The sequence below is a fragment of the Bubalus bubalis genome, chromosome 10, assembly GCF_019923935.1.
Source record: "Bubalus bubalis isolate 160015118507 breed Murrah chromosome 10, NDDB_SH_1, whole genome shotgun sequence".
Classification (NCBI taxonomy): domain Eukaryota; kingdom Metazoa; phylum Chordata; class Mammalia; order Artiodactyla; family Bovidae; genus Bubalus; species Bubalus bubalis.
The window spans coordinates 65,180,247-65,192,838 of NC_059166.1; the positions used below are offsets into that span (position 1 = coordinate 65,180,247).

Sequence of the window (12,592 nt, forward strand, 5' to 3'; positions counted from 1 at the left end):
AGTTGCTTACAATTTGTTTAAATTAGAAAACATTACAATGTAAACCTATTTAAAATTTTGAAGTATTAGTGATATATGTTAAATAAAACATAATAAACTTAATGAAAGCCACAGGAAACCTAACCAGTCACACAGGAAAAAAAAAAAAACAAAACCTGAAACTGTGATCACTAAATGTTTACAATCTCTTCACTAAATCAAGTACCTAGTTTGTACAGTTATACTACCCTGATAAAGTCACTGTACATTAAAATCTGTAAAACAAGCTCTTAGACGAAGTTCATAGTGATATAGGCCTTCTTTAAGGAAAAAAAAAAGTTGACATAAGCAATCTAATCCACCACCTAAAAGAACTGGAAAAAGAAGAACAAACAAAACCTAAAGTCGGAAGAAGGAAGGAGGTAATAAAGATCAGGGAGGGAATAAATAAAGAGAGATTCAAAAAACTAGAAAAAAAAAAAAATCAATGAAACTAACAGCTGGTTCTTTGAAAGGGTAAACAAAATTGACAAACCTCTGGCCAGGCTCACCAAGAAAAAAAGAGAGAAGATCTAAATAAAATAAGAAATCAAAGAGGAGAAATCACAACTGATACCACAGAAATACAAAAAACCATAAGACAATACCACAAACAATTAGACAACCTAGAAGAAATGGATAACTTTGTAGAAACATACAGCTCTCCAAAACGAATCTAGAAGAAATACATCTTGAACAGACCAACCAGTCACTAGAATGAAACAGAATCTGTAATTAAAAAAAAAAAAAGAAAAAAAAACCTCCTTACAAACAAAAGTCCAGAACCAGATGGTTGCACAGGCAAATTCTACCAACCATACAAAGAAGAACTTACACTAATTTTTCTCAAACTCTTCCAGAAGACTGAAGAGGAAGGAACACTTCCAAAGATAGGCTATGAAGCCACCACTACCCTGATGCCAAAACCAGACAAAGACACTATCAAAAAAACAAAACTTATGGGCAGTATCTTTGATGAATATTGATATAAAAATTTTCAACAAAATATGAGAAAACTGAATCCAACAACACTTAAAAAAGATCATATACCATGAACAATTAAGATTCATCCCAGAGTCAAAAGGATGGTTCAACATACATATATCAATCAATGTGATCTACCACATCAAAACAAAAGAAAAGATAATAACATATGATCATCTCAATAGATGCAGAAAAAAGTATCTGATAAAATTCAACATCTTTCATGATTAAAACCCTTACAAAAGTGAGTAAAGAGGAAACATATCTTAACATACTAAAAGCTATCTATGACACATACACAGCCAATATAACATTCAATGGTGAAAAGCTGAAAGCCTTCCACCTAAAATTTGGAAAAAGACAAGGATGTCGACCCTCACTTCCCTTCAAGACAGTATTGGAAGTTCTAGCAACACCAATCAGACAAGAAAAAGAAAAGGTATTCAAATCGGTAGGAAGAGGTAAAACTGTCATTATATGTAGATGGTATGACATGATATATAGAAAACCCTAGACTCTACACACAAACTACAAGAACTAATAAACAAACACAGCAAGGTAGGAGGATATAAGGTTAACATACAGAAACTGCTTGCATTTCTTTACACTAACAATAAAATATCAGAAAGAGATCGTAAACAAATGTCCCTTTTAAGATCAGATTAAAAAGTAAAATACTTAGGAATAAACCTCACCAAGGAGGTGAAAGATTTATATGCTGAAAACTATAAAACATTAATAAAGGAAACTGAAGATAAATTAAAGAAATGGGAAGATATTCCATGCTCTTGGATTACAAAAATTAAATCTGTTAAAATGGCCATGCTGCCCAAAGCAATCAATATATTTAATGCAATACCTATCAAAATACCCATGACTTTTTCTCAGAACCATAATAAGGCTAAAATTTATACTTTGGATATAGATTCTGGATCTCCTAAAAGATCCAGAATTGCCAAAGCAATCCTGAAGAAAAAAAAAAAGCAGGAGGTATAACTCACCCAGACTTCAGACAATCTACAGTAATCAAAATAGCATGATATTGGCACAAGAACAGACATATGGATTAATGAAACAGAATACACAGCTCAGAAATAAACCCACACACGTTTCCCCACAGGGACCACTCTGTTCCCCACCTGGACTACTCTGTTCCCCACACGGATTCTATTTTTCTGCCCTTGATATTCAGACTTGAAAATCAATTTTTCAACCCAGGACATAGCTAGAGTGTTTAATCAAGATGAAAGAACAAAGAAGAAAACTACAAAAAAACAGGTCATCCCAAAGCAAAAAAACAAAAAAACCCCTAAACTGAGATCAGTGAAAACAAAGCAGGTTTTAAAACTAATTACAAAATAGGTAAGACTGGCAAGAATGATCACAACAAAACAGAGAAAGAGTAAATAAATTACATTAGAAATAAAAGGGGAAGTGCCAAAGGTAAAAGAGATATATTAAAGGAACACTGTGAGCAACTTTATACCAAAAATATGGAAAACTCAGATTAAATGGGCAGTTTCTTAGGAAAAATATGATATAAACTCTGATTCAAACAGAAATAAAAAACCTGAGTAAACCTGTAACAATTAAGGAAGATAAATTAATAGTTTAAAATCTACACCCTTTATTTCCCCCATGGATTCCAGGCTCCTCTGTCTATGGAATCCTCCAAGCAAGAATACAGGAGTGTAGCCATCCTCTCTCCAGGGGATCTTCCTGACCCGGGGATCAAACCTGGGTCTGATGCTTTGCAGGCAGATTCTTTACCATCTGAGCCACAAGGGAAGCCCTTACTACCCTCCTCCTCACATAAAAATCAAGCCACAAAAAAACCTGTTTAAGTCTGAATGGTTTTACAGATGAGATGTATCAAATCTCTAAAAATAGACTATATCAATCCAATAAAAATTCTTGAAAGGAGAGGTGAAAAACAGGAAAAGCTCTACAATGCATTTAATGGGGTTAAAGTATGAATGCTTCTCAATTCCTGGAAGAAAAAAAAAAAACCCTAAACAAAATTATTAGCAAAGTAAACACAGCCATGCTTAAAAAAACACACATTATGACAAACAAGGATTTGTTTCAGGAGTGCAAGGACAGTTTAACATTAGGTATGTTATTAAGTGACTACCATATTAACAGAGTAAAAGAGAAAAACTGATTATGTCAATAAATTCAGAAAGAAAAACTTGGTAAAACTTAATATCCATTCTTGCTTTTAAAAACTCAAATTTTCCTTAGCAAGCAAGAAATAGAAGATTTAATTGCTATTTAATAAACTGATTAAAATTTATCTACCAATGCTGCTGCTGCTGCTGCTGCTAAGTCTCTTCAGTCGTGTCCGACTCTGTGCGACCCCACAGACGGCAGCCCACCAGGCTCCCCCGTCCCTGGGATTCCCCAGGCAAGGACACTGGAGTGGGTTGCCATTTCCTTCTCCAATGCATGAGAGTGAAAAATGAAAGTGAAGTCGCTCAGTCGTGTCCGACTCTTCACGACCCCATGGACTGTAGCCCACCAGGCTCCTCCATCCATGGGATTTTCCAGGCAAGAGTCCTGGAGTGGGGTGCCATTGCCTTCTCCATATCTACCAATATCCTGTAGTAAAATTTATAATTAATGATGAAATACAAAAACATTCCCTTTTAAGCCAGGAAGAACGCTTTTATGATTTCTACTTAACATTATTGTAGAGTTCTTAAGCAGTGCATTAAAACATTAAAAAAATATAAGGATGGGAAGGGAAGTAAAAATTATTTTCTGATAATGACTCTACACAGAAAATCCAATGAAACAGATATAAATCATCAACACTAATAAAAGTTGTTGGATATAAGACTGACACACAAGGTCAGTGAAGATCCTAATATCAGCTATTAGAAGATATAATTTTTGAAAGATAAATTTACAACAGCAACAATTAGGAGGCACCTGGCATATACCTAACAAAAGATATTAAATATTTTTACAAAAAAACCCACAAAGCTTTGCTTAAAGACAAGGAAGAAGACCAAATAAACTGAGAAATATATCATGCTCATAAATGAGATAATTTGGTATATAGAAAGATTTAAAATATTTCTAAATTGGTCTATATATTCAATAATTTTCCAATAAAATCTCAACAAAGTTCTCTTCAGAAACAAGACAATCTGATCTTATAATTAACATGGGAGAGCTTTTTAAAAGATCCAAGGGTCATTAAGACAATTTTGAAGCTATTCAGAGATCTGCCCCTGATATATACCCATACTTACAAAGCAACAGTAATTACAACAGTATGATATTAACATGAGAGCACAACTGAGGTTGGGGAATTCAGTGAAAACAATTTTTTTTCAATAAATGTGTTGGAACAACTAGCTCTTTATACCTAGAAAAAACAGATACAGTAAGATCCTTACTATGTACACAAGTAAAATGTAGGATGAATTGAAGACCTACATGTGGAAAACCAACTGTAAGCACACATAAACCTTAAGGATGAAAATTTTCATTACAGCGGGATAGGAAATGACTTGTAAATCAGGTACCAAAACCAAACAGTAAAGGAAAAAAATTCTTAAATATAATGCTAAAAAGACATACAAAACACTCTTTTTAAAAAAGGGAAGAAAATGGGAAAAAAGACTAAAAATAAAGTTCAAGTCTGCTGCTGCTGCTGCTAAGTCACTTCAGTCGTGTCCGATTCCATGTGACCCCAGAGACGGCAGCCCACCAGGCTCCACCATCCCTGGGATTCTCTGGGCAAGAACACTGGAGTGGGTTGCCATTTCCTTCTCCAATACATGAAAGTGAAAGTGAAGTCGCTCAGAAAATATCTCTACAATAAATATAACTAACAAGGGCTTGATATCTAGAAAATACAAGGAATTTCTACACATTAGTAAGAAATGTACATTAGTAAGAAAACGATTGATGCAATAGAAAATGAGCAAAGAACATGAATAAGCAATTCTCAGACAGAAAGACCCAAATGCTTATAAATACCAGTAATCAGGAAATGCAGATTCTGAAGAATGAGAATGGCAAAAAATGTTTGCATCTCACACTATCAAATATTGTTGAGGATGTAGGGAAGTAAAAGCTCTAACATTCTGTGGGAATATAAACTTAGGTATAATCATTTCATAGAGCAATTCTGTAATAAAATGTGATAGTTTTATTGTTAACATACCTCAAAATCTGAAAAACTGAGCACTAAAATGGAGCTTATAAGGAAAATTAAACGGTAAGACAAAATTTATGCAACTCTGTAACGAGAATACTAACAAAATCAATAATTGGTACCCCAGGAAATAAACTGCTCAGTCAGGCAGGCAGCTCAGTATGGCTGGAAGCTGTCATAGTAGATATTAAAAATGCACAGGAAATAGTAGTATGGAAATTCTGAGTACATTTTGATTAGGATGGGGCTAGTAGATGCTAAGACAAAGCAAATCAAAGTAGAGCTCCGATCCAAAAGGCTGCCATTAAAGTACTTGGGAGAGGGTATAACTTGCTCTGAGTCAGAGGGCACAACGCTAAGACGCAACTCTTAGGGAAGGAGGAAGCACTAGGTGGATGTAGGTGCTCATTTCTAGCTGCTGTTTAATACAGTCAAGAGTGCCTCTGCTGCCCATGCAGCAGTGAAAAGAGGGCTTTTCCTTTCCTGCTGAAGGTTGGTAATTCTACTCCTGCTATTCTGACTCCCCTGCCTAGAAAAATTGTATGCATAAAAAACATAACTTCTGAATAAAACTTTCATTACACTCTTAACTACCAACCATGTAAAAGCTAACTGCATTACAGAAACCCTGATAGAATAGATGCTATCTAAGGTAGAGTTTCGGAGAAGGCAATGGCACCCCACTCCAGTACTCTTGCCTGGAAAATCCCATGGGCAGAGGAGCCTGGTGGGCTGCAGTCCATGGGGTCGCTAAGAGTTGCACACGACTGAGCAACTTCACTTTCACTTTTTCACTTTCATGCATTGGAGAAGGAAATGGCAACCCACTCCAGTGTTCTTGCCTGGATAATCCCAGGGGCAGGAGAGCCTGGTGGGCTGACGTCTATGGGGTCACGCAGAGTCGGACACGACTAAAATGACTTAACAGTAACAGCAAGGTAGAGTTTAATAATACATACACCCTAAGACTTGGCAAATTATACTTTTCTATGTTTTCTGTAGAGAAACTCCTGCACATGGCCACAAGGTGACAGATGTGACACTGCTAACCACAGCGCAAAAGTGAAAACCACCTAAGCGTTGTAGAGAATCAGATAAACTTGTTTAGTCTTACAAAAGAATGCTAATCAGCAGCTAAAATGAGTGACCTACAAACATGTAAGAACGAGAACAGATTTCAAAGTTATTACTGCTGACACAAAAGATACTCAACATCATTATTAATGAGGGAAATGATAATTAAACCATAATGAGATGCCATTTCACACATACTAGGATGGCTATATAAAAAAAGACAGATAATAACAAGTGTTAGTGAGAATGTAAGGTCCTCATACTGCTCTTACCCTCATATACTGCTGATGGGAATTTAAAAGTGCAGTCACCTAGGAAAACAGTTTGGCCATTTATTAAAAATTAAACACAAATTTATCAAATGACCCAGCAATTCTCTTCCTTGATATCCACTCAAGAAAAATGAAAATATATATCCACACAAAGACATAAACGTTCAGAACAGCATTATTCTTAAGGGCCCAAAAGTGAGAAGAACTCAAATATTCATCACCTAATGAATGAATCAATAAAATATATTGGTACAAGGCAATACTATTAGGCGATAAAATGTAATGAAATACTGATAGAGATCTACAGTATGGAAAAAATGAAAAATGTTATGCTAAGTAAAAAAGTACAAAAGATCACATATTTTATGACTTCATTTACATGATTTACCCAGGAAAGATAAATCTTGAGAGACAAGAAAGTAGCTTAGTGGTTACTTAGGGTTGGAGTCTTTTGAGGTGAAGGAACTGTTCTAAAATTGAATTATGGAGATGTTAGTACAACTCTGTAAATTTACCATAAATTACTGGATTATACACTTAAAATGAGTGAATTTTATGTCATGTAAATTATACCTCAATTAAATTGTTAAAAAATATAATGTTGAATGGAAAATGCAAATTGCTTAATCTATGCTAAGAAGGACACCATTTAAGTAAAATTTAAAACCTAAAATAATAGTATTTGTTGTGGACATACTTATGTAAGAACACATAAAATCATACATGGTTTAACAATTTGTATCAACTTTAGAATGATGCTTACCTCTAGAAATTAAGAAAAGGTAAAGGAATGAGAGAGGTTTTTGCTACATCAATGATATTTAGTTCTTAGGAAAAAAAAATGAGCTAACTCAACTAAATACTAATATCTCAGTGCTAGATACACAGGATGTCTATAATGGTATTTTCTGTATATTTGCAGGAAAACCCTTACCTTTGCTCAACTCTGAATCTTTGTGGACTTCTACCATATTAGCTGGTGTACACGGAAGAATTTCATGAGACAGAACCTCAGAGTGCAATGTTAATTCAGCAGAGAACTCCTGGGATCCATCGCTGTAGTCCACAGATCCTGATAATGTTCTGCTTAATTAAAACATATCCTTTATAAAAAACTACATAACAAAGCAATAAAATTAGTTCTGAGATCTATAATAAATAACCACTTACACAGAGAAATTGTTCTCTTTGAGAATTTCCTGAAGTCTCTTCTGAAATTTTTTTTCACTTTCTGTTGCTGGCACAAACCTGCGATCTTTGAATTTTAAAAGTTCATTAAAAAATGTAGACAGCAAACGAATGAAATAGTTACCTTTTTACTAGAGTACCTTTTAAAATGGTAGCAATTTCCTATATTTGACACATATAACACCACCTAAAAACAGTCCTATTATATAAATCAAACAAAAAGGAAATGGTTGTTACTGAAGCTATAAAATTAAGCATTTAAAGTCATTTCAAGATTAAGTTCTATAAATTAAAAACAAAAACATTATTTTCTATCTAAAAATGTTATCATACACCATGAACCTAGAAATTTTTCCTTTATAAAATATTTCTATTTTAAAAGGCATAAAAGGCATTCAAAATTTATCAAAGGATTTTTAGTGTCCATGAGATTATAACACAAATTTTAATTGGACTTCAGTGTAGGCTTACTACTGTATTTCAAATACATTTGCCTTTTAAACTGTCTTCTCTTCTTTTAGTTTTATTTAATAATTTGTTGTATCCATGGCATTTAAAAAATTTCTTCCAATTCTTTTTGAATGTATCAAAGTTTAGTAACAAATCAAATGAGTATTTTCTTCAGAGATGTACAAGTTAATCAAAGTCAGAATTTATGACATACCCAGAGAAATAATTTGGGGACAGAATTTCATGGGTTACATTTTCAAAGCTTAATGAACTAAACAGTGTTTCTAAGTTGGGATTCATGCTTTTCTGTAAGTATTCTATAGCTCATTTGGAAATGCCAAGGTTAAAACATACTAGAGAATGAAAAAGGAGAAAAAGGTAGAATGAAAACCAAGGCCAACGAAGATGTCAATTTCTTATGAGAGACAATGAGTGACACTTTGGATGTGAAGAATAATGAGAATAGGAAGAAAAATATGTAGAAAATTTAAATGCAGTTTGAAAAGCAAAATCTAATGTCAAGGTAAAAATTCAATGGCTTGTACTTTTTCATTAAAATATCCAGCTAAAAAAATATCATCAGAGTATTATTAGGCTTGTACCTTGTGATTCAGGTTGACTTATTTGAGAAGTTTCATTTCTATTTCTTCGCCGTTGCTTTTCATCTTCCCATATGGCCTGTAGACCAGGGTTTCCACCAATTTGAGCTGTAATCACAATAATACTTCAATACAACAAGGGTCAAAGTGAAAATTACTTGCTTAAAAAAAAGAGAAATGCATACATTAAAAAAAAATAAATGTTGCCCTTAAGAAAAACAATTACCCACTCTGTGTAATAAAACAAATTATCCCAACCTACATTTACTATATTACTCCCTTTTTAGTTTCCTTACTAGTTCCCTAAAACCCCAGCAAGTGAATAAGATTCAAACATTTGATGATAGTCAACAGACCCAAAAGTCCCCTCCCTGGTACATAATCTGAAAATAAAAAAACTAGCAGGCAGAGCATAGTAAATTCTTTTATAATGGCTAATTTATTTATTTAGTGTCACACTTACTTTATGTTTATACAAACAGACTCATATGAATGAAGCATAAATGAAAAAATGACTATCTCATCAGGGAACAGGAAAAAAAATATTCATAATATTTTACATTTTCCTTTAATTTCACTTCCCTAGTGATATTTTCTTCCATACTTTTTCCATTCTTTGGTCATGGATTTTTAAAAATAAAAATATACATTAAGAATAACTGTGTATATACCTTCAATGTCCAACCGATTTAAGATATCAGCAGCTACAGCATCCACTTCTAATTCACAAGTACTCTGTGGTTCAACACCTTCCAGTATTAAAGAGCTGTATTAAAGAAGTATCAAAAGACACAATAATTACATAAGAGAACATTTTCTTAAGATTTTTCTTAAATGATTTTTCATGTTTAAAGGGTAACCAGAAAGCCAGTGATATTTATCAATTGATAACTCTACAGAGATCTTTTTGGGATCATTTTACATACTTTGGTTCATTACATTTTATATAAAAGGAATATACAGGGCTTCCCTGGTAGCTCAGTGGTAAAGAATCTGCCTGCCAATGCAGGAGACATGAGTTCAATCCCTGCTCTGGGGAAGATCCCACATGCTGTGGGGCAACTAAGCCTGTGCACCACAACTACTGAGCCTGTGCTCTAGAGCCTGGGAGCTGCAACTGCTGAGCCCGCACGCTCTAGAGCCTGCGCTCCTCAACAAGAGAAGCCACTGCAATGAGAAGCTGTAACTGGAGAGTAGCCCTAGCTGTCGGCAACTAGAGATGCCCGTGAAACAACAATGACCCAGCACAGCCAAAAATAAACAATATATAAATACATAAAATTATATAAATATATAAAAGGGAATATACAATGTTTCAGCATGTGGGTCATATCCAGAGCGAGCTGGGTTAAGACAACAAAGAGAAAAGAGAGGGGACTCATCAAAAACCATACACATATGCAATTACTTGCCCAGAGGCATCTATCTCAGCAATTATTAAAAGATGGCTTTTAAAAATTAAAAAGGATGGTTTTTAAAAATTAGGAAGAAATATATACCAAGAGTTGAGGGGAAATAAACATATTGAAAAGTGGGCAAGTGATATTGCTCTCTCTGCCTTCAACGACTACTACTGAGCTAGGGAATACTTTAAAACTTTCCATAACATGACAACTGTGAAACCACCCATGTCCAGTATTGGGATCATAGCCAGGAAAAGAGGTGATACCATAAGGTCATGTTTTAAGAGAATCGTATTAACAAAACTCATTCTCCATTGTCCATACCTAAGAAATAAGTTTATTTTTAAAAATTTATTTTTTATTTGAAGGATAATTGCTTTACAGAAGTCTGTTGTTTTCCGTCAAACCTCCACATGAATCAGCCATAGGTATAAATTTTGATGGATCATAAGCAATTGTTAAAACAAAGAATTTTTATAATTTATCTGTACACACAGATAGATACAGATATACAGACACAACACACATATATCTTTCTACCACTGAGGAGGGACATTCGTCAAACTATCACAGTATATCCATCTCTTTAACTTTCAGAAAAAGTAATTCACAATACAGCTTGTCTAATTTAACAAAATAAGTTATTCCATGAAATAAAGTATCAAATAAAATAGTTTTGGCCAATAGTTTTCTCCTTTATACTAAAATGTTTCACAATTTTGAAAGAATTATAAATTTCAAGGGTGAATTTTCCAGTAGATGATTTGTGACAAAGGGAGGAAATATTTAAAAATGCAATTTCACAGTAGAAACTTACAATTATTTCCTGCCCTTATTAAAAACTACTTCAGACATTCAGAATAGGAGGTGTTACTAGGGAAAGGATATTGTTGCTATTCAGTGCTCAGATCTGTCCGACTCTTGTGACCCCATGAACTGAAGCAAGGCAGGCTTCCCTACCCTTCACCCTCCCCTGTGAATGAGTTTGCTCAAACTCATTGAGTTGGTGATGCCATCCAACCATCTCGTCCTCTGTCATCCCTTTCTCCTCCTGCTCTTAATTTTTTCCCAGCATCAGGGTCTTTCCCAATGACTCGGCTCTTCCCATCAGGTGGCGAAAGTACTGGAGCTTCAGCTTCAGCAGCAGTCCTTTCAATGAATATTCAGGGTTGATTTTCTTTAGGATTGACTGGTTTGACTTCCTTGCAGTCCAAGGGACTCTCAAGAGTCTTCTCACAGTTCGAAGGCATCAATTCTTCAGCGCTCAGCCTTTTTTATTGTCCAGCTGTCACATCCATACATGTCTAAGCTTCCCTGGTGGCTCAGACGGTAAAGAATCTGCCTGAAATGTGGGAGACCTGGATTCGATTCCTAGGCTGGGAAGAACTTCTGGAGAAAGGCATGGCAACCCACTCCAGTATTCTTGCCTGGAGAACCCCCATGGACAGAGGAACCTGGTGGGCTACAGTCCATGGAGTCGCAAAGAGGTGGACACGACTGAGTAATGAAGCACACCACGTATGGACCTTTGTAGGCGAAGTAATGTCTGTTTTTTAATACGCGTCTACGTTTGTCATTGCTTTTCTTCCAAGGAGCAAGAATCTTTTAATTTTATGGCTGCAGTCTCCGTTCACAGTGATTTTGGAGCCCAAGAAAATAAAGTCTGTCACTGTTTCCATTGCTTCCCCATCTATTTGCCATGAGGTGATGGGAATGAATGTCATTTGTTTATATAATGTTGAGTTTTAGGCCAGCTTTTTCACTCTCCTCTTTCACCTTCATCAAGAGGCTCTTTAATTCGTCTTCGCTTTCTGCCATAAAAGTGGTATCATATGCATATCTGATGTTATTGATATTTCTCCCCACAATCTTGATTCTAGCTTGTGCTTCATCCAGCCCAGCATTTCACATGATGTACTCTGCATATAAGTTAAATAAGCAGAGTGACAATATACAGCCTTGATGTGCTCCTTTCCCAATGTGGAACTAGTTCATTGTTCATGTCCGATTCTAACTGCTGCTTCTTGACCTGCATGAAGGTTTCACAGGAGGCAGGTCAGGTGGTCTGGTATTCCCATCTCTTTAGGAATTTTCCACAGTTTGTTGTAATCTACATAGTCAAAAGCTTTAGCGTAGTCAATGAAGCAAAAGTAGATGTTTTCCTGGAATTCTCTAGCTTTTTCTATCATTCAGTGGATGTTGGCAATTTGATCTCTGGTTCCTCTGCCTTTTCTAAATCCAGCTTGAACATCTGGAAGTTCTTGGTTCACATACTGTTGAGACCTAGCTTGAAGGATTTTGAACATTACTTTGCTATCATGTGAATTGAGTGCAATTGTGCAGTAGTTTGAACATTCTTTGGCACTGCCCTTCTTTAGAAATGGAATGAAAACTGACTTTTTCCAAACCTGTGGCCACTGCTGAGTTTTCCAA

General features: G+C 35.1%; 1 protein-coding gene across 8 annotated transcripts in view; it reads right to left on the bottom strand.

The window, feature by feature from the left end:
- Nucleotides 1–12,592, bottom strand: part of REV3L (REV3 like, DNA directed polymerase zeta catalytic subunit) — a 175,455-nt gene that overhangs the window by 84,899 nt on the left and 77,964 nt on the right. For 7 of the 8 annotated variants that reach the window (XM_025295024.3, XM_025295025.3, XM_025295021.3 and 4 more), the window contains 4 exons: nucleotides 9,428–9,522; nucleotides 8,760–8,864; nucleotides 7,690–7,774; nucleotides 7,454–7,605 (listed from right to left, as the gene is read on the bottom strand). In XM_025295024.3, coding sequence (XP_025150809.3) covers nucleotides 7,454–7,605; nucleotides 7,690–7,774; nucleotides 8,760–8,864; nucleotides 9,428–9,522 — 437 coding nt within the window. The remainder of the gene's footprint in view (nucleotides 1–7,453; nucleotides 7,606–7,689; nucleotides 7,775–8,759; nucleotides 8,865–9,427; nucleotides 9,523–12,592) is intronic. The other variant, XM_025295022.3, reaches the window with a different exon arrangement.